Source organism: Typopeltis vanoorti, chromosome 9 (assembly GCF_054136105.1).
Source record: "Typopeltis vanoorti isolate ZY-2024b chromosome 9, IOZ_Tvanoo_1.0, whole genome shotgun sequence".
Lineage (NCBI taxonomy): Eukaryota > Metazoa > Arthropoda > Arachnida > Uropygi > Thelyphonidae > Typopeltis > Typopeltis vanoorti.
The window spans coordinates 121,954,245-121,975,747 of NC_143557.1; the positions used below are offsets into that span (position 1 = coordinate 121,954,245).

At 36.9% G+C, this 21,503-nt stretch overlaps 1 protein-coding gene across 2 annotated transcripts in view; it reads left to right on the top strand.

Moving 5' to 3' along the window:
* LOC150103482 (regulation of nuclear pre-mRNA domain-containing protein 1B) overlaps nt 1–21,503 on the top strand; it is a 202,048-nt gene that overhangs the window by 26,888 nt on the left and 153,657 nt on the right. For both annotated transcript variants that reach the window (XM_090397488.1, XM_090397487.1), the window contains exon 3: nt 3,709–3,836. In XM_090397488.1, the coding sequence (XP_090253614.1) occupies nt 3,709–3,836 (128 nt within the window). The remainder of the gene's footprint in view (nt 1–3,708; nt 3,837–21,503) is intronic.

Below are 21,503 nucleotides of genomic sequence, written 5' to 3' on the forward strand. Positions count from 1 at the left end.
GCAAGCCTTTCTTTGGCAGCTTAGTACTGTGGAATCAAACACTATTTCTGCGTTACTACACAAGCACTCTTTTCCCATTATGTTTGAGTACAAAAAACAGTTGATCTGATTTTAATCAGAACCAAATGCTATACTTTCTGAATGAATAATTTTAAGGCTGTTAAATTTTGGTTTCTTTTCTAATGTAACTTTGTTGTAAGTTTGCTCAAATTTGAAAATTATCAAAGGGAATATTCTGAAGGGCTTTTATTAGTGAAGATATTCATACTGGCTTCTTTCTCCAAGCAAAATATTTTGATCACATTTGGCATTATTTGGCGTTATCCTCTGACAAAAAAGAGGAAAAAAAAAAAACTTTTAACATTAGATTCCTGATGTGCACTCTCAAGAGGTGTATAGGATATTTTTATTTATTATTATTTTTTTTTTTATGTTACACCTACCCATGAAAGGTTTGTAAATCTAGTACATTTTGTACTGTGGGTGGGATAAGGATTTTGTTTGTTTTTATCAAAAAAAAATTATTTTATTGTATTTTTGATTTGTTTTTTACATAGTCCAGAAACCTGGCACGAGAGACCAAACATGGAACTTTTTTGTAATCCACTTCAGGCCTCCAATCATTGGGGGTGATGGTCTCATACCAGGTGATGAAATTCATTTCCCACCTAAAGATAATCACAGACATCCATGCCCATGGCAGGATTCAAACCTGTAGCCTGTTGGTTGGATGGTGGGTATGCTAACCACTTAACATAACCAAAGTTTAGATTGTTACTAACTTCCTATCAACAATTTTCCTCCAAACTAAGATCTAGGGAATTAATAGAGTAAAAAGAATGTAAAGTTATTTTTAAAATAATATATGCCTTTTCCTGATCTACAAAACCTCAGATCCTTTGCTGTATTCCCATGATTTCTCAACTGTTTGTCTTTCAGTGAAATTATCATCTTGACAACTCCTATTTGGCCTAAACCATGTTCTTTTGCAATTTTTCATAGCTTCTCATGTATGCTTAGAAAATCTCTGGAACACTCAATGTATAAATTCCCCTGTAATTCTGACATTTACTGTTTTATAGATTAGTAATTATGATAGCACTTCTCTAGTCATCTGGAATTTAATCATATAATCAGATCTTTGGAATTATTCAATGTAGCCAAGTGTAAAACTTTTATATCTCTGTGTTTGAACACGTTTAGTTAGATGTCATCTACTCCAGCCAGAAGCTTTTTTCATATATAGCTTATTCTACCTCAAAGATTGTTGTGTACTTCTTTTTCATAAATATTTCTACCAATGTTCTCTCACAAAGCTTGTTTTATTTAACAGTCTTCTATCAAAGTAATTCCTGCAGACATCCAGATTATCCTTATGTTCTGTTTATAGGTGACCTTTATCATCTCTGATACCTTTTACACTACTCTTTCTCCTCTTCTTCTCAGTTTTTTTCAGTAGCTTCCAGAGCATTTTGTTGCCTTCGTGATATTTACCTATATTCATCTTCCTCTGGCTTTTGTTTCACACTAGTTGTACACATAGCTTAGCTTTCTTACATTTTTCTTTATATTTTATATCCAGAAATTTTAGACATGATTTCTTATTTTCCAGGATTGTCTCTTTAACTCTTTGAGTGCACCATGGCATTTGGTAAAACTTTCTTACATGTTTTTCTTTTCAATATGATTGTTCCTGTTTTAAATCCTCTGTTTCCCTCTTGTAACCTAAATAAGTATGATCCATTGATGGGAGGATGCATACTCGATTGGAGGAGCTATATTGGAAGAAGTAGTAGAGGAGACAAGAGATCTGAGAGTGATGATTGATAGAAAACTGAAATTCAGGGAGCATATTGCAAAGATGGTGAAGGTAACCCAGAGGATTGCTGCAATACTGAGAAGGACGCTGACCTGCTGAGATAAAAGATTTATCATTCCGTTGTATAAGACCCTGATCAGACCACACTTAGACTATTGTTCTCAAATTTGGTCCCCAAGATTTGAAGGGAATAAATTAACTGTGGAAAGGTACAGAGGTGGATAACAAAGATGGTTTTCAGGACTGTACAATTCAGTTATGATGATCGACTGAGGGAATGTGGACTGCAGAGTTTGGTGGATAGAAGAAGGAGAGGTGATATGATTGAGACTTTTAAACTGTTGAGAGATAGTTACAGGGTTGACACTGGGGAGCTCTTTTGCTTGATGGAACCGGGAAGGAACAATGACAAGGGGGCCATCCCTGGAAGTTATGAAACGAAGCTGTGAGCAAGATGGTGAGGACTGGTTTCTTTGCATGGAGGGTGGTTGAACCGTGGAATGCATTGCCTGATAGTGGTGAGAACAAGAATGGTCAATGAGTTCATGGAATGGTGTGATAGATTTTGTGTTTCCTAAGAACGACCTCCTACGATGAGTCTTTTGACTCCATGGAGGCTTGGATGATAATAATAACAACATCAATGTCAGAGTTGAGACTTATTTTTCTGTATTCTATGTGAACATACAGAGAGAGAGATGTTTGTGGAAATGTGGCATTATTCATGACTAACCTGATGTCCTGTACAGAAATTCTGCAAGTACTTATTATTATAAGCTTTATTTCTTTTCTCTAAATTTTCCCAAAATATTGCTATTTATTTTTGGTATTCATTTTGTTTCATTCATTCATCCTAGATGAGTCTTTGACTCCACGGGGTCTTGGGTAATAATAATAATTTCATATTCTGTCTTTAGGTTTCTAACAAGAACAAGCATTCCTTTTGCTATATGTCAGATACTCTCTGTAATGACAAAAAATTCCTCTGCTTCTTCCTGAGATGTAGGTATAAGTCTCATTGTCCAGGTTCTCACCTATATCTCACACCCTGATTTTACTTTATGAAAAAAGAAATTAAAAAGTTTAAAACTTTAAGAAATAGATAGTGAATGTTGTTATGGCAGTTTCAGATATTTTGGAATTCAGTTGAAGAGAATCAGCATTTCAACTCAACAATCGTCAGCTTGCCTTTGTCGTTAAGTCGCGCAATCTTTTGTTAATATCACACCAATCATTTGCATAAAGAGGGAAGCAAGTGTGGGAGTGAGAGCATTTAATTCTACTTGATTTTGGATTTGCGTGGGGGTGATTGAGATTAAGAGACCATCATTAAAATTGTTGTGCAACTAGATTTTGAGAGCTCTTGTTATGTGATTTCGTCAGAAATAATTTAATTACAGAATCATTTTCGCTAAAATATTCAAATATATTGCACGTAAATAACATTGATAATTAAAATTTAAATGCATTCATTTTATAAATAATGTGAGCAATTTTAAATTATAATGAATACTGAGGATTTAATTATAAATGTGAATTTAATAAATTTAGTAAAATAAATTCGAATACAATAAAACTAAAAAGCCTGCCTCCTTAATATGAGGCAGAGATGACTCCTTTACTTGAAAATTTCATATATAAATGTCCTCTCAGAAAGACAGGATTCGAACTATTGCTCTTTTATTTTTATTTGCACTTCAGTGATAATACCTCTATCCTGAATGAAAATGCCATAGTAGCTATCATGAAAGACTGGTAATAGATGTTGCATTTTGTGCCTGTTTTCTTAGTGCCATTAATTTAGATAAAGGGGAAAATACCCTTTTTATTTAAGATCTTAATATTTAATGAGGCTTATTGCATGAAATGTTATTTAATTACTTTGGTAGGGATGCTGATGATAAAACGAAGAATGGATTATCAAGAATTTTATCAGTATGGCAGGATAGAAATGTTTATGACAAGGCTCAGATTGAGGAGTTTCAGCAGGCTATGACAGGAAAAAGAACAAAACCTGGTAAATATTATTACTCAATTTGTACGGATTAAATTTTGACAAAATTTATTACTCTTTTATTATTTATGTATTGCAATATAGATTTGCATACTGAAAAAAAAAAAAGAAAGAAAGAAACTTATGCTTTACCAGAAGCAGTGTATTTGTGCTTTCACAAAAATGTAGAGTTTTTTAAGTGCATTTGGAAAATGCATAATCCTGTTATTCGTTTCATTTGTCCTGTCATCATCATTGTCAATCACTCACAAAGTAGTATAATTGTCTTCAGAAATCTGCTTTTGATTCTGGAGATGCAGATTAGACTAATGTATAATCCACTTCCATGGTTAAGGAACATTTTTTTATTCTTCTCTTGTTGGTGTCTCTGGGCAGCTCACATAGTTTACCAATTACTGAGATGTCTTTCTTCATTTCAGCCAATCCACAGTTCTCCAGATGTTTACATCAATTTAACAGTTCTTTATATTTGCTTTGAAGTGTTTCTGCAGCCTTCAGTTCTGAGGATTGTTATGGTAAGTAAGTGTTGTGATCAACCCAGCAAAGTTGGTTGCAGGCAAACATTGTCTGAATACTTGTACAGCTAGCTTCAGTGAGATACTCTTGTTGGTGTATCTGACTTTCCAGTGAATGGAATTCTTTACTTGTCACAGTGGTGGTTTTCCAGGTATTTCTGCCTTTGATCAGTGGTCTACACTTTGAAGCATACAGTAAATTTAAGATGATAACACTATAAAACAAGAGTTTGGGTTAAAACATGACTAGCCCAGCTGTCGAAATCACATTTTCTCAAAGTCCAAAAGATGCACTAGTGCATTTCAAATGATATTGAACTTTTAAAAACAAATCAATATCAGCATTTGCTGAGAGATCAGTCCAAGATAGTAGAGAGTGCAAGGATTATTGAGGGTTATTCCATCCACCCTGAATGAAATATATTTGCATTAAATCATCTAGAGACCAGGTTGGTGAAGATTTTTTTTTAAGGCCAATTCTTTTAATCTTCTTTGAAAATATGAACAAAAATTTCTGCCTCCACCCTGTGATTTACTTTGACTTTTGTAGGACATTTACATCAGTGAGATGAAGAATAGTTGCAACAAAGAATTGGTGCTAAGACAGCCTGCCTTCATACCCATTTTCATCATGAATGAATGTTGCTAATCATATCTGCTGACATGTCATGTAGTAATCTCAGAACAGAAATGAATTTTAGGGAACATTCAATCTGTGATAGAATATTCCTGAGAGCTTCCCTTTTAATGGAATCGGCTTTGGTTAGATCAGTAAAGATCATTAAAATTGAGCTCTTTGTTCATGACTTTTCTCTTGAAGCTGCCATGTAATATACAGTAGAACTCGGTTATAACGAATTCCACGGGACCGCATATATTTGTTTGTAATAACCGTTATTCGTTATATCCAAGAAGGTCATAATTTGAGCGAATTAAAAATGTTTTCAGATTTTTCTCAGCATAGGTATATTGGATAACATAAATACATATGCGCATACATACATATAAAGAACAAAAATTTATTTTTAAAACTTCACATTTTTACATAAAAAAATCATCGAGTGTGCTTTGCTTTGCACAAGACGCGTATTTCATACGTTTGAAATTGTTCCTTATACCACTAAGATGCTTGAATGTGTCATCTGAACTTACAGATTGCGATTCCATAAATCTTGTTAAAATATGTAAAGCACTTTCTGCTTCACACCAGTAACGATTTTCTCATCATTGCTATTTTCTTCCTTGGAGTCACTACTACTATTATCTTCTGGTGTATGAGAGATTTGTTTTAAGATGTCAGCATCTGTCGGTATACCCAAAGTTGCGATGCCATTATCAATGTCTATAAAATTATCAATCTCTGCGCACGCTTCAAAATTGTTCAAGTTTCGCGCTTTTAACCACGCTGATAACGGTAAGTTATCCTCTTCATCTTCTTCAGATTCGCACTCGTATTCCGCAAGACCGGCTTTCTTAAAACGGTTTTGTATCATAGATGACACCAAATTCCAAGCATCACTCATTAAACGTATTGCGTGAAGTACACTAATCTTCGAGTCGTAAGCATAAGCATTTTTCACAGATTTTTCTCTGCGTTCTATCAGTTCCAAGACTAACAGACAACGAAAATGGGATTTAAAACATCTAATTACACCTTGATCAAGTGGTTGCAAGCCAGATGTCACATTTGGTGGCAAAAAAACAAGTTTTATGTTTGTTAAATTAGCCACTACAGGATGAGCAGGACAGTTTTAACAAAATCAATAACAAAATTTTCCGGTTTTCACTGCGAAGATTTTTATCCCACTTGCGAATTTCATTTTCGAAAATTGAAGATGTCATCCAGGCCTTCTTATTCGCTGTATAATCAATGGGAAGTTTTTTTATGTTTTTAAAGCATCTAGGCTTTGCCGATTTTCCAATTACAAGCTTTCTTTTATCGCTACCGGTCATGTTCGCACAAACTAAAACTGTGAGTCTATTTTTGATAAGTTTTCCGCCAATGCACTTTTCGTTTTTAAATTGAAAAGTTTTATTGGGCGTTAAATTATAAAAAATCCCTGCTTCGTCTGCATTATAAATGTTGTTGTATCCATACCTTCGTTTGATGTCTGGCCATACATTCTAGATCCAGTCAGAAACAACGTTTTTGTCAATGGACAACGCCTCGCCACTTACTTTTGCATAGACAATATTGTTTCTGTTCTTAAAACGATCAATCCACCCATTGTTGCATTTAAAATCGCTATAACCAAGTTGAACAGCAAATTTTTCGGCTTGAACTTTCAAAATTGGTCCGCTAATAAGTAAGCCAGCGGTTCTTCGCACTTTAAACCACGAAAGAAGTGCCTCATCAACGTCAAATTTATTACACTTTTTAAGTTTTTTACACTTCGATAAATTGTTTTCAAAAGCTTTCAGAGTCAACTCGCGATTCTTCCAAATTGTTGATATTGTAGATGGGGACAAACTGTACTTCTTTGCTACTGTCAATTCGATTGACCACTTTCCACCCCCCCGTATAATTTCTACTTTTTTGGAAACCGATAAAATTTTCCGTTTGACTCCCGACATTTTTCCACAACCAGAAAATGCGTATGTATGAAATGTCAGTAAAGGAACGACTAATGTGTATTATTCGTTCGTTATTCCCGTGAAACAAATTCATAATAAACATGAAATACATGCATTAAATCAAATGCAATTCAAATATTCCTTCAAAATTATTTGTTATAAATGTGAATTCACTGTAACCATGATCGTTATAACCGAGTTCTACTGTATATTGCATGAATATCACGGAACGCTATGAAACTGCAGTGAGATTTAAGAAGATTCTTTGCAGTAAGAGGATGATAGCAAGAATACAAAATACAAGTGAAGACTTTTCCATTAGTATATAGTAGAAAGATGCCCTGACACTGCCACTTGCTGAGCCATCGTTCCTTTTTGCCACAATCAAGGTATCTTCAAAGTCAACAGATACCTCCTATACTTCTAATTCTAAACAACAAGAGAGGAATAAGAAAAGTCTCATTGACTATGTCATTGTTGATAGTGATGTTTTCTCCCTGGTGCAGGACACCAGAGTGTGCAGAGGATTTGAAATTGGAAGTGATCACTATTTAGTCTTGAGCAGAATAAAATTGAATTTAATATCGAAAAGAATAACATGTAAGAAAGTTTTAAAGCGAATAAAAGTTGAGCAGCTCTCAGATGTGAACTGTAGACTAAAATACACAAAGGTTATTGAAGAAAAAATGAAAGAGTTTGAGAACAGGAATCAAACCTTGGAGATTCAGTGGCAAACTCTGAAGAAAACATTGATTGATTCTGCCAGAGAGACATGTGGTGAGGTTGTGTGCAAGGATAAAAAAATCAGAACTCCCTGGTGGACACAGGAAGTTAAAGAGGCAGTGAAGGAAAAGAAGAAAGCATTTCAAAAGTTCCTGTCAAATAAGTCAGCTTGTGCTCTTAGAGAATACAGAGACAAATGCAAGAATGCTAAACACTGTGTAAAACTAGCTAAACAAAAGTCATGGGAGGACTTTGGCAAGAATATAGAAAATAAATATCAAGAAGGTGGCAAAATATTCTGGAGGTTGTTGAAGAAGCTTAAGAATGGAGGAAAGTGCTGTAAAAGGAATTAGAGATGATAAAGGTTACATGAAAACGGGAGAAAAAGATATCCTTGAAGTATGGAGTAATTACTTTGAAAAACTGCTAAATGAAACAAGCAGTGATGACAGCACAGTGGTAAAGAACACTGACCAGGCATGCAGTCAGGAATACATATCCATACTTGAAGTAGAAAAAGCCATCAAAGGCTTGAAATGTGGAAAGGCAGCAGGAATAGATGATATTCCACCAGAAATGCTGAATTATGGCGGTATAAGAGTCTTACAGTGGCTGCACTGCATAGTTCAGAAAGCCTGGACAGAGGGACAAATTCCTGATGATTGGAGTAGAGCTCTCATAGTACCCATATATAAAAAGGGAAGTAAAACTGAATGTGAGAATTACAGAGGTATTTCCCTACTGAGTGTTCCTGGCAAGATCTATGCAAGTATACTTGAGAAACAGTTGAGAAGAATTGTGGAAGAAAAGTTTGGTGAAAAACAAGCTGGATTCCGGCCAAATAGAGGCTGTCATGATCAGATCTTCACTTTACGACAAATAGTCGAGAAAGCATGGGAATACTACAAAGATCTGTATTTAAGTTTTGTCGATTTGGAAAAGGCATATGACAAGGTGCCAAGAGAGAAGCTATTCAATATGCTACAGTTATATGGTGTCAATGGGGCATTATATCAAGCAATACTTAGTCTTTATTTGAGTTGTAAGTCAGCAGTTAGAATTGAAGGAAGTACAGGAAGATGATTTAATGTTAAATCTGGTGTGAGACAAGGATGTACATTATCCCCTCTGTTATTCATTATCTATATGGATCACATTATGAAGGAAAGTGGTATTAAACATGATATCAAAATTGGAGATGTTAATGTCAGCTCTTTGCTTTATGCAGATGATGTTATACTTCTAAATAAATCGGCTACAAGTCTGCAAGATTCTCTGACTAAATTGAATAGCTTGTTGAGAGTTGCTGTTGTAATAGATATGGTATGAAGGTCAGCAATAAAAAGACAAAGACAATGAAAATAGGCAGAATCATTGAAAATGTCAACTGTGTTGTGAAGGGAGAACCTGTATAACAAGTAAAACATTTCTGCTATTTAGGCACGATTTTTACTGAAGATGGTAAATTAAATATAGAAATAGACAACAGAATCAGCAAAGCTGGTATGGTGTGAAGTCAATTGAATAAATTCATATGGAATAAGAGAGAAATTAGTCGGAACACTAAATTAGCTGTATACAAGACAGTGTTCAAACCAGTTTTAACTTATGGATCTGAGAGGTGGATCAGAAGTAAAACACTTGACCAAAGACTAGAGACCACAGATATGAGAGTCCTGAGAAAGATTATAGGTGTGAACAGATGGCATCAATGGGTATATCATATTAAAAACGAGGAAATTAGGAAAGAACTTGACATTGTCAGCATCCAGGAATGTGTTAGCAGAGCTAATCTCAGGTGGTATGGTCACTTAAACAGAATGGGCGAGGAAAGATTAGCAAAACAAGTCTTCTCTGCCAGGTTGGCAACAAAACGACCTAGAGGAAGACCAAGATATAGGTGGATTGATACGGTACAAAGTGCTTTAGACGATAGAAATATAAGATCTGATAATGTTGGAGTCTTGACAAGTAACAGACTGATTTGGAGGAAAACTGCAGATAGGAAATTAATAATGATGTAATTTTTTTCATGTAGTACTTTCATATCCTGTACACCCCTTGAGGGTACATGGCAGGAATATGATGATGATGATGAACAACGAGAGTGAAGCTGGTGCATTTTACACTTCCTTCCTTGAACATATCGGTTGGGACATTATCAAGCCAACAGTCCTGCTGGACCTCATCTGCTTGACAGCATGTATAACTCTGGCAAAAAAATGAAACAAGAGAAACTATGGTCATCCTCAGCTGACTTCCACAGAACATTGTTGAGAACACAGTGGTCCCTGATGAGAAATTCATCAGTGATATCTCTGTTCCAATTGAGATTTTTTAAATGCTTCCTGCAGTGAGCATTAATAGAGAATTCTGTCCTTAAAGAGAATGAGTCTGTCCTTGCTCTGATGGGGCTATTCTTTATCATCTTTCTTTAATGTCATCAAAAAAAGTCACAGGTGTCAGCAGCTTTTCCTTAGTTTATGCAACCACATGGATGCGCATTTTTCTTTTAAGATCATCTCACACCTCTCAGCCAGGCATGAAACGTCTGATATGAAGATTCAGAAGCTGGATCTCCATATCATACTCATCATACCAGTCCCAGTGTTTCCCATACAGGCAACCAACCTGGGCATCAGTAATAGCAGACTTGAGTAGAGGTCAGAAGTCTTCTCTATACTACTAGAACGCTCAGCAGTTTACAGTTATGAGAGTTGCTGGAACTGTTTGTGCTTTGAATTCAGCATCTTTTAAAGCATCAGCATTAAATCTCTGTCTGTGGGATATACATTTCAGTCCCCTTTCTAGGTGCAGTTCTAATATTCATTGTTAAACAGATTAACATGATCACTCTTCTCTTAGTATAAGTCATGGTCTGAATGAGAATTACATCATTATAATTATGAACAAAGACAATGATGTTATTAATTAAGTACCATTCACCTCTGTTAGGTGTTTCCATAATGTCTGGAATTTTATGACTGCAAAATCATTTTCGTCATGCCTCATCATCATCAGGAGAATAAGAATTCCATTTGAGTGATTTTTCAACAGCGTTTTGCCCCTAGTAGTTGCCTATCCAGTTTTGGATCACATCAATCTTCAGCACTGAAGTTGCTAAGTAGATTCACTTCATCTTTGTCTTGGAAAGTTACATAAGATGTTTAATTTGGCATGAAAATCTTCTTTTGAGTGCTCATTATCACATCCTGAACTAGAACATAGGTGCTGATGACTTCAGCCTAAAAATTCCTGGTTATCTTTGGGCAAAAGGTTATAAGACATTTGCTGATTCTGGCTGGTATTGCAGATAGAAAACATACACAGTCATTTTTAATTGCAAAACCAATCACACAAATCCATTTTTTCTTCCCTTCTCCCTCAAAAAGAGGATGCAGTCCACATAAGTTAATTTTCCATAGTTCAGTGGTATTAATGATGTCTGGTGGTTGGAAAGACCTAGGTTTGGGGTTTGAATCCTATCTAGCATGTGAAGAACTTTTATTAAATGTAGATGATGCACTGGCTCACAGCCTTGGTTACTTCAGCTTTCATTCCAAACAGCCCATCCCTCAGTGCGCTCTCAGCTAACTGTCTCAACAAGCATAGCAAGTTTCTGAGAGGATAGCTATATTGTTATTATTCTTGTACAGGAACCTCCATGCAGTTCAAAAACTCATTGTGGGACAACCACACTCTATATGGTATCCATCATGCCTCTCCTTGAAAGCACTGTTTAACAAAGCATTCACATTAGATTCAACCCATTCCACTCATTCACGACTCTTCCTGGGGACAATCTATTCCTCACACCTCACACCAGCCCTCTGTGCGCTCTCAACTAACTGTCTCAACAAGCATAGCAAGTTTCTGAGAGGATAGCTATATTGTTATTATTCTTGTACAGGAACCTCCATGCAGTTCAAAAACTCATTGTGGGACAACCACACTCTATATGGTATCCATCATGCCTCTCCTTGAAAGCACTGTTTAACAAAGCATTCACATTAGATTCAACCCATTCCACTCATTCACAACTCTTCATGGAAACAATCTATTCCTCACACCCTTGCTTATAATACTCTTATTCAATTTCTAGGGATTACTCCTTTAGCCAAGTACCAAAAAATTTTTTCTGCACCAATCCTCTAAAGCTCTTTTAGTAACTTAAATGTTTTTATCATATTTCCTCTTTTCTGCTTATCATCAAACTTCTGAAATCTACTAACTCTCAATTTATCCTCATAGAGAGCATTTCAAAGACCACCCACCATCTTTGTCACTCACCTCTGGATTCTCTCTACCACTCTTCATCACCAAGAAATCCAGCAGACTTGACCTGTGCACAGTAATTCAGCTGCGGCTGTGCCAAACTAACACAATAACACAAAAAAAAGAGTGAATAATATATTTAATATAATATTCACTAATTATATCGTCGGCTTGTCGAGAGCTCCTGAAAAGATTAGTAGTATTTTGTGTTAACATTAGAAATTTTACTAGAATTTTAAGTAGTATTGTTTGCTTTTTGTTTCTTGGTGTGTCTGTGCAATTTTTGCGTGTTTTCTGTTATTTTAATTATTAATTTTAAGATAAGATAGCGTACATATGGCACCGATAAAGAAAAAAATGGCGGCCAGGTCGCCATGTTTGTTTAAGAGTTTTGATGTAAACGAATTTATGCAATGTGCTGTCTGTGAGATGTATGCCTTGCGAAGAGCGGTGGGAGTCTGGTTAGAAAGTGATAGTGGAGTTAATATGTGCAGAAAGTGTAAAGAGAATGAGGATTTCAAGTGTGTTTTGTGTGGCGAGAGTGATATCGTTAATGATAGTCAGAATGTAGAAAATGGCAGTGTGCTAGAGAATTGCTGGTAGTGCCAGATAGGTATGAGAGCGTCGTTGAAAGTGTAAATGAGGGTAGAAATACAGAACGAATGGATGATTTGATTGATAATGAAAATGGTGAGATAAATGCGAGTAGTGAAATTGCCCATTTGAACGGTGCGATACACAGAGCTAAAAGGCAACTGGAGTGTATGAAAAAATGTGTGCTGAACGTACTGACAAATAACAAGCAAAAGTCTGTGACGGCAAATAATAGAATGTTTGTAAACGTCAATAAAATGAAGGAGCGAGTGCTGTATGGGGATTCGCTATTAAGAGGTGTAATAGTTGAGAGTTTAACGAAGTCGTACCAGCCGGGTGCGAACATAAAGGACGTCAGCGAATCTATTCGACTGCAAAAAGAGAGGGTGAAAGAGATGATAATCGTGACAGGAACAAATGATTTGAAAGAGGACAAAATGGAAATGATAGAGGATGTGAGGGAATTATTTGAGGTAGCAAAAGAGAAGAGTGAGAGAGTTAGAATGGTGAGTATCTTACCACGGTATGACAGCGAAGTGTTTAGAAGGAGGGCCATAATTGCCAATGACTTTATGCGTGGGTTATGCATGGAGAGTGGTGTGGAATTTGTGGAGGTGTGGAATGAGTTCGATGGGCGAAAGGACTTATATAAGATGGATGGGTTACATTTGAATGGAGTTGGTGTATGGAGACTTGAAAAAGTGTTGATGAATGATGTGGAAGTGGATGTACAGACTCAGGGAAACTAGATTTATTAAGGGGGGGGGAGTAGGTATGCAGACTTTAGGGAGGCAGTTGAGTGTATGAATGAGTATATTATGCCCGAGCGAGTACGAAGGACAACAAATCAGAATGGGATAGTTAGTATAAGGCATCAAAGTAGGGATAGGACAAATTGGCTTCTGCAATTCATGTACACTAATGCCAGGAGTATTAGGAACAAGAAGGAAGAGTTTTTGGCCATGGTTGGCACTTCCAGGCCACAGGTTGTCGGTATTAGTGAAACATGGCTGACAGAAGATGATAACGCTAGTGGGATTGAATGCGATGGGTATAGCGTGTTCAGGAGTGACAGGGTGAATAAAAAGGGGGGAGGAGTGTTATTGATGATAGCTGATGAGCTGCAGCCAAGGAGTATAGAAGTTGAACTGCAGGATAGAGAAAAGAGCACATTTGAGGCTGTTTGGTGTGAGATAGAATCTAGCAGAACAAAATATACAATTGGGTGCTGCTATAGACCAGGTGATGGAATAGATGGTGGGGATAGTATGCATAGGCAAATAGAAGAAATGAGTGGAAGGAGGGTAATTATTATGAGTGATTTCAGTTATGGTAACATTGACTGGAAAAAGGAGAGGGCACATGGGAGGAAGGAATTGGATTTTATGCGGGTATTAAGGGACAACTATCTACGGCAACTATGTAGTGGAAAATACCAGGGGGAAGAGAGTGCTGGACCTTGTAATTGCAACTGAGAATGTGGCTGTAACGAACATGACCATGTTGCCACCAATTTGTGAGAGTGACCATAAGGTCATGACTTGGGAGGTGGCTAAAGGAGTGGAATTTACAATTAAGACAGGGTACATGTGGAATTACCGGGGTGGTAAGTATGACAAGCTTAGGTGTGTGCTATGGCATGTAAAACTGCAACGGCTGGATGTTGATAGTGCATGGGAGGTGGTTAAGAACTGTTTGCAGGAGGCAATGGTTGACTGTATACCAAGAGTCCGAATAATAAATCAAGTATGGGTTAAATGGATGAATAACAATATTAAGCTTGAGCTGCAAAAAAAGAAACAGTTGTGGAGGGAATTTAAGGAGAAAGGTGACCATCAGGCGCAGGAACAGTATAAAGCTCAGGCCAGGATGGTAACAAGGGTGGTAAGAAAAGCAAAAGCAGATTACGAAAGAAAATTGGCCATGCAGGCTAAAGAGAATCCCAAACAGTTTTTTCAATATATTGCAAGTAAAAGGAAAAATGCTCATGGTAGAATGATCTTAAAAAATGCTGAGGGTTGGGAGGTAACCGAATCAGTCGATATTGTGGAATTACTGAGCGAGCACTTTGCAAGAGTATATCATCCAGGTGGTGACTTTGCAGGAATGGAAGAACCAACAGCTTATACTGGAATTGTGATGAATGAAGTAGAGGTAACTAGTCTATTACAGAACCTCAGTGTCAATACATCTGTGGAATTGGATGGTATACCAGCTCATGTCGTACGTGAAGCGGCTAAAGAATTGTCAGTGCCCTTGACCATTTTATTTAATTTGAGTCTCAGGTCTGGGTTAGTCCCAAGGGGGTGGGGAAAGAGGGGAAAATAGCTCCAATGCATAAAGGAGGTTCCAAGACTGCTGTTGTAAATTGCCGACCAATCAGCATATCAGGAGTCGTTGTCAAGGTCTTCGAGAAAATAGTCAAGAGGAAAATAGAGGATTGGATAGATGAAAATGGGATACTGTATGGGGGATAGCATGGTTTTGGGAAGGACAGATCATACCTCAGTAACTTGCTCATGTTTTATAACACAGTGATGGCTGAACTGGATAAGGGTAATGGGTTTACAGTGATTCTACTGGACCTTGCTAAGGCCTTTGACAGGATACGACATGGAATTCTAATCAGTAAACTGCAGCATATGGGGATGGATATAGGGTTGGTGAGATGGATAGGAGGGTGGTTGACGGAGAGATATCAGAGAGTGGTTTACTCAGGAGTAGAGTCCACAAGACAGCCTGTGACTAGTGGTGTGCCACAAGGATCTGTTCTTGGACCAATGCTGTTTAATTTGTTCATTAATGATATAGGAAAGGATCTGAGAGGAACAGTTCATTTGTTTGCGGATGATGCGAAGTTGGGTAGGGCAATAGTGAATGCAGATGACGTCACAATTTTGCAGGATGATTTGGATAGATTGGAGGTCTGGGCTAAGGAGAATGGATGTCAATTTAATGTGGCGAAATGTAAGGTTATGCATTTTGGGGTGAAAAGATTGGCGGCAGTTTACTGCATTGGTGGAACTGTGCTGCAGGAAATTGACGAGGCACGAGATTTAGGAGTGTTGGTGGATAAGGAATTGAAATTTAGGGGACACATTGCAAAAGTGGCCAAATCAGCTCATCAAATCACTTGGTTGCTGAAGAATACGTTGACAAGCGGGTTATTGTTCCTCTGTATCGAGCCTTGATAAGACCCCATCTCGACTACTGTGCTCAGATTTGGTCACCTAGGTTTCTTCTTGATGGGGAGGAGGTGGAGAGGATCCAGAAGCGAGTGACCAAGATGATAGCAGGTCTGTGGAATGAACCGTATGAGAACAGGTTGAGGATTTGTGGGTTGCACAAATTGGTTGATAGGTGGAGGAGGAGAGATATGATTGGAACATTCAAATTACTGAAGGGTTTCTATAAAATTAATTCAGAAGATATTTTTGAGAACAGGGCTGGTTGTGGGAGGACCAGGGGACATCCATGGAAACTGGGCAAAAGTGTGGTTAGTAAAGGTGTTAGAGCTGGGTTCTTTACTTTTAGAGTAGTGAATGAGTGGAATGCGCTCCCTGAGTCTGTGGTGGATGCCATGACAGTGAATGAGTTTAAGGCGAGGTATGATAGATACTGTATGAATGTTGAATAGTTATGATGAATATGATTTTGGGCCTCCCTCGATGAGTCTAATGACTCCCTGGAGTTGCCCGTAATAATAGTAATAGTATATTTCAACCTGTAAATTACAGGTCATCATCAGTGCCATCAGGCACTTTGAATACAGAGCAGAACATAAACAATGGATTATTTAAAATAGTAAGATGTGAATTTTAAATAATCTGTTGTTTGTGTTCTGCTTTGTATCAAACTGTGTAATACTGCTGATGATAACGTGTAATTTTTTAAGTTGAAGTATATGGCTATTAGGAGCCTCTGTAGACCAACAGCCTTCGTCAGTATAGACGAAGCCTGTTGGTCGGAAAGACCTGGGTTCAATTCTCTTCAGTGATGTTAGGAATCTAACCTTTATCTGGTCTCTCTCTTGATGAAAGGTGAGTTAGCTGGTCTCATACAGAGATGGGAGGTTTTTTTCACCCAGAAACTCAAGTTTTTCGTCTCCCAGAACAGGTAAACCGACCCCGTGAACACACATGGATTACACTCATGGGCAATGCCTATAAATCACCTAGGGTCGGAAATGACTGAAAGGGAAAAACCATGCCACCACCATTGTTGTTTCAGTGATACTTGTGCTATAATACTCACTTTTTTCCTTGCATTATGTTAATTTGTGAATCATTATAGCACAAGTATCACTGAAACAACAATGGCTGTGCCAAAGCCTTATAAAGGTGAATGATAAGTTCCTTATTTCTGCTCTCAGTGTATTCTTCAATAATCAAGTATTCCTATGGGTTACCTTAGCCAGTCACTTGTGTCCCTCTTCACCAGCATCCTCCAAATCCTTTTCTTCATGAATTTCCTAGACTACATTTCTGTCATTGTGATACACAGCTTGTAATCTTTTAATTCAATGCATAACTTTGCGGTTTTCTGCACAAAACTGGCACTCATTATCTATTGCCCATAGGGTGCTTAACAAACGCCACCTATGCACAGTATTCAAACCTTATGTAAAATTAGCAACTCTCATCCGTTCACCTAAGGACAAATGCATTCCTTTATCACATCCAGGAGTGTATGAAGTGTCCTGTTCTTTCCATCAAGCCTACTACGGACAGACAGGAAGAACTGTGGACATCCGCCTCAGTGAACACAAAAAATATATCCGACACTTTCACTATGGCAAGTCAGGTCTGGCGGACCATGCTTTGGATACCCTGCACACAGGATCAATTGGAAAGAAACAAAAGTAATGCACAGAAGCTTCTACAAGTCAGAGAGATTGTTCCTGGAATGAACAGAAGCCTTAAAACATACTCCAAACCTTAACAAGTATGGCTGTATAAATCTACCAAAGATTTGGGAGATAGTCATCCTAAGACCTAATTAATATTTATTACTTTTATTTTATTTTATTTTTAAAACTTTCTAAGACTATCATTTGGACTACTATTTCAAAACTTTGAACTTTTTTTTTTACCTAGATGGCGCCATATTAGGACTTTAGTCTTGTGTTGCACGCTGCAATTACTTATACTAGCCCCATTGTTACACCGGATTGTGGTTGTCTTTCTTTTGTAACAAACTTTGTGTTGTGTGCTCTGAAGATGCTGGATGTTGTACCATTATTTTTTATTTTGGTTTAACCAATAAGAATACAATTTGGTCGGCTAAATCCCAAATTGCCAGCCCATCCTCGTTCGTTCAGTATTCAAGTAGATACCCAACTGGGTGCACCACGAGAAGGTGAGGATTGGACATTAGGTCAGAAGCCCTGGTCGGTTCTCCGCATTCCTTTAAAGGCTATGTGTAGGCCTCCTCTCAGTTATACAGCTTTGACCCTTAAGCACCCCCAAACTTTAGTTTAATATAAACCAAAATAAACACTTTCTATTGGCCACTATCCATACCAGTTGGTTGTAATTTATATAGATACTTATATAAGTAATCTTTTATTTTTATATATTATTAATTTTTTCTTTTTGTAAACACATTGCTCTCCAGCTTAATTTAATTTTGTAACTTAATAGATAACAATAATAATAGGAATTGTTTCTTTGTATATATATGTATGTGTATACTCGAGATGATGACCTTAATGTGAAGGTTGAAACGTCGAATGTTTGTTTTTGTTTATATTAAACTAAAGTTTTACTCTAACACGGTAGTTGTTTCCATAAGTTTCATAATGTGTTCAATCTAACATTTCCTTCTAAGGTTCTGCACAAGGAAGCTGTTTCTTGCATTAGCTCTTTGTTCTGACCTTCTACCAATGCACTTTGATCAACAATATCACTGACACGGTTTCCCTGACTTTTGTCAATAACTTCACTATCATTACTGACTGAACTTTCAGATCAGATCAGTCAGATTTGATTATATATAAGGGTTTGAACATTCCAAGTTGCAAAGTAAATGACATCTAGTCAGGAGTTAATGAGACTGATCATTTCTACTTCATCTCGGTCAAGCAGGGTGTATCCTGAAAAGAGCTGCTTGGTCGTGTGTGCAGCTGCTTTTATGATTGACTGCCCACTTTTCAAGTTTGATTAGTGAATCAAATACCCACCATCTGCAGAGTTTTGAAAAACTGTTAGCCCTGTTGCTCAATCAGAATACTGAGAGAGTTCTTAGAAAAGAACTTCATGAGTGATTTGAAAATCTCTCTCATCTCTACCTAGATCACTCCAGGATAATTTTTGGTTCTACTACCAGACAGTACTGTATTCACCCTTGCTTTTTACTGATATAAGAAACTTCTCCTCAGTAAACATCCTATGAATGGCATTTATTGGCATATTTATTGCAGGTTTTATCACTGGGAGCTAGATATGAAAATACCGATCCAGGTCATGATGACAGAAGCCACATTTCTCTTGTATAATTACCAAATTAGTATATCACTATATTATTACAAATCTCTGGATTAGAAATAGTTGTAACAGTATATTCTTATGCTCAGTTTTACTTCACATCAGGTTATTCTATTCATCCCATAATGCCCTGTACATTCCTTTCTCTGGAAGATCCTTGCCCTCTGCAGAAGCAATTTTTGTCCTTCTCAACAGTATATCTTACCATTCTGGTGAAAATCACTAACTAGGTTGATTTTGATCTTTTTACTCAGTCATCAGAGTAAGCTGAATCCCTAGAACTACTGACATGTCTTGATGGTAGAAGTCAAGTTCTTATAATTCCCTGTCAAGTATAATATATGTACTTTCCAATCTGTTGAATAAACCTGCTACAGCTATCTCCAATCTAGAGGATTGTAATAATATGATGTATTATTCTGCTACTTATAAATAGGAAATTTTACTTCTGTCATGAAGATGGCATTCAGTATTTCCAGCTAGGTCTAACTCTCATTCATGAGATCATCAACAAAATTGAAACCAATCTCTTCAGCGATCCTCATCTAATGCATGGTATGATACATCCCAAGAAAGGTTGCTTGCCATTTAAAATTATGGCTGAAGCAACTGAGGCTGTGAGGCCGGTGTATTTCATCTGTGAATATGAATGCTCTTCTTGTTTGCTGTTTTATGAGATGAAAAACCCAAGTTTTTGAGGAAATGGGGATGGGCGCTGTCCCTGTACGAGACCATGCTTTGCATGTACTGTGTATGATGGGATGCACAGGGAAGCAATGTAAAATCAACTACTCTAAAGGTACAAATAACTGTCTTGAAGATATCAAGCACAAACTTCTTGCAGGAGGGGGGATAAAATATTAATGAGGCAAGAATATATTTTCGTGTCAAGGTGGTTCTTTTATTTGTAACACATGTTCGTGGTGCTCTAAGAGTGCTGGTTTTGAAATTGAGTGAAACATCAGCACTTAATAAATATTTATCATATTTATTTTTGTTCATGTGGTATTGTGAGTTAGTATCATTAAATATCTACATGAATGAAGCTTCAGAAATCTTAATAAAGTAGTTGAAGCAACTACAATCAACTCTCATTGTTTCAATTTCTATCATAATGAAATCACTCTCCATAACAAACTAAACTGGCTAAAAAATCCTAGCCAGAGGCCTTTAATATCATTGTTATGCCAAAGGAAATTCACTATAACAAATGCCCTTCTATCAGTGGCATCATGTGCTCATTTCAGTTGGGTGTGCTGTTATGTCTTATGCAACCTGCGCTACAAAATTCACATCAGTTTGACCATATAATTGCACTTTATCGATGTATGAAAATTTTAAGAGTATATAGCACATCAGTGCTCATCTTAATTGGTCTAATGCAAATAATGGTAGGATAACTTTAAATACTTTAATTTATTAATTGTAACCAAATCTTGGCCCTTGGTTACACACATAAAAAATTAGAAAAACTCACTAACTTATTTTAAACATTTTTATAAACTATGAAAACTATCTCATAATGTATTTTACTCTACTTGCATATATAAGGAAAATATTTTTAACAAAATAATCAGCCAAAAGTAAATGTAAAAACCAACAGAAAATATAACAGTAATACTTGAATTGTATATTTATAAATATTATATAAAAGTAATGAGAATAATAAACTTTGTATTGTATTGTATTGTAAATCTGTGCAGAGTTGGTGACAATGTGTTTGTTTTAAGATACTGTACGAGGTGTGACAATTTAATTCTCGGAATGCACCTGTAAAAAACCTACGCTCGGAATTATACATTAGTGACTACTGTTGCCTTCGAAGTAGTCCCCATTGTGCATATATACACTGGTTTAGACAGTATTCCCATTTTTGGAAACAGGCCTGGAACTCTTTTTCAGGAATAATCTTGAGTTCCTTTATCACATTATGCTGGATATCAGCGATGTTAGAAAATCTTTGCCCTTGAAGTGCAGTCTTTAATTTTGGAAATAGCCAGAAATCACAAGGAGCTAAGTCAGGTGAATAAACAGGATGACCTAATTCGGTAATCAATTTTTTGGCCAGAAACTCTCTCAATGAGTGCACTATGGCTTGGCCCATTGTCGTGGTGGATGAGTCACTTGTCAGGCCACAATGCAGGTCTTTTTCTCCAAACAGAATCTCGCAATCTTTTCAGCACTTCTAAATAGCATTGTTGGTTGACAATTTGTCCCTGTTCAATGAATTCATAGTGGATTATCCCATTGTGATCAAAGAAACACACCGGCATGGTCTTGAACTGCAAACATGATGTGTGCTTTTTTTGGATGTGGTGAACTCAGGGTTTTCCATTGCATGCTCTGGCATTTTGTTTCAGGATCATACTGGAAGCACCAAGTTTCATGATTCTTAATTACTCTCGGAAAACGTGCTTATTTGCAGAAAGATCACTCACTACATGATGTGAGTGATCTGCTGCCTCTGCTCGTCTGTTAAGATCTGATGCACAAACTTTGCAGAA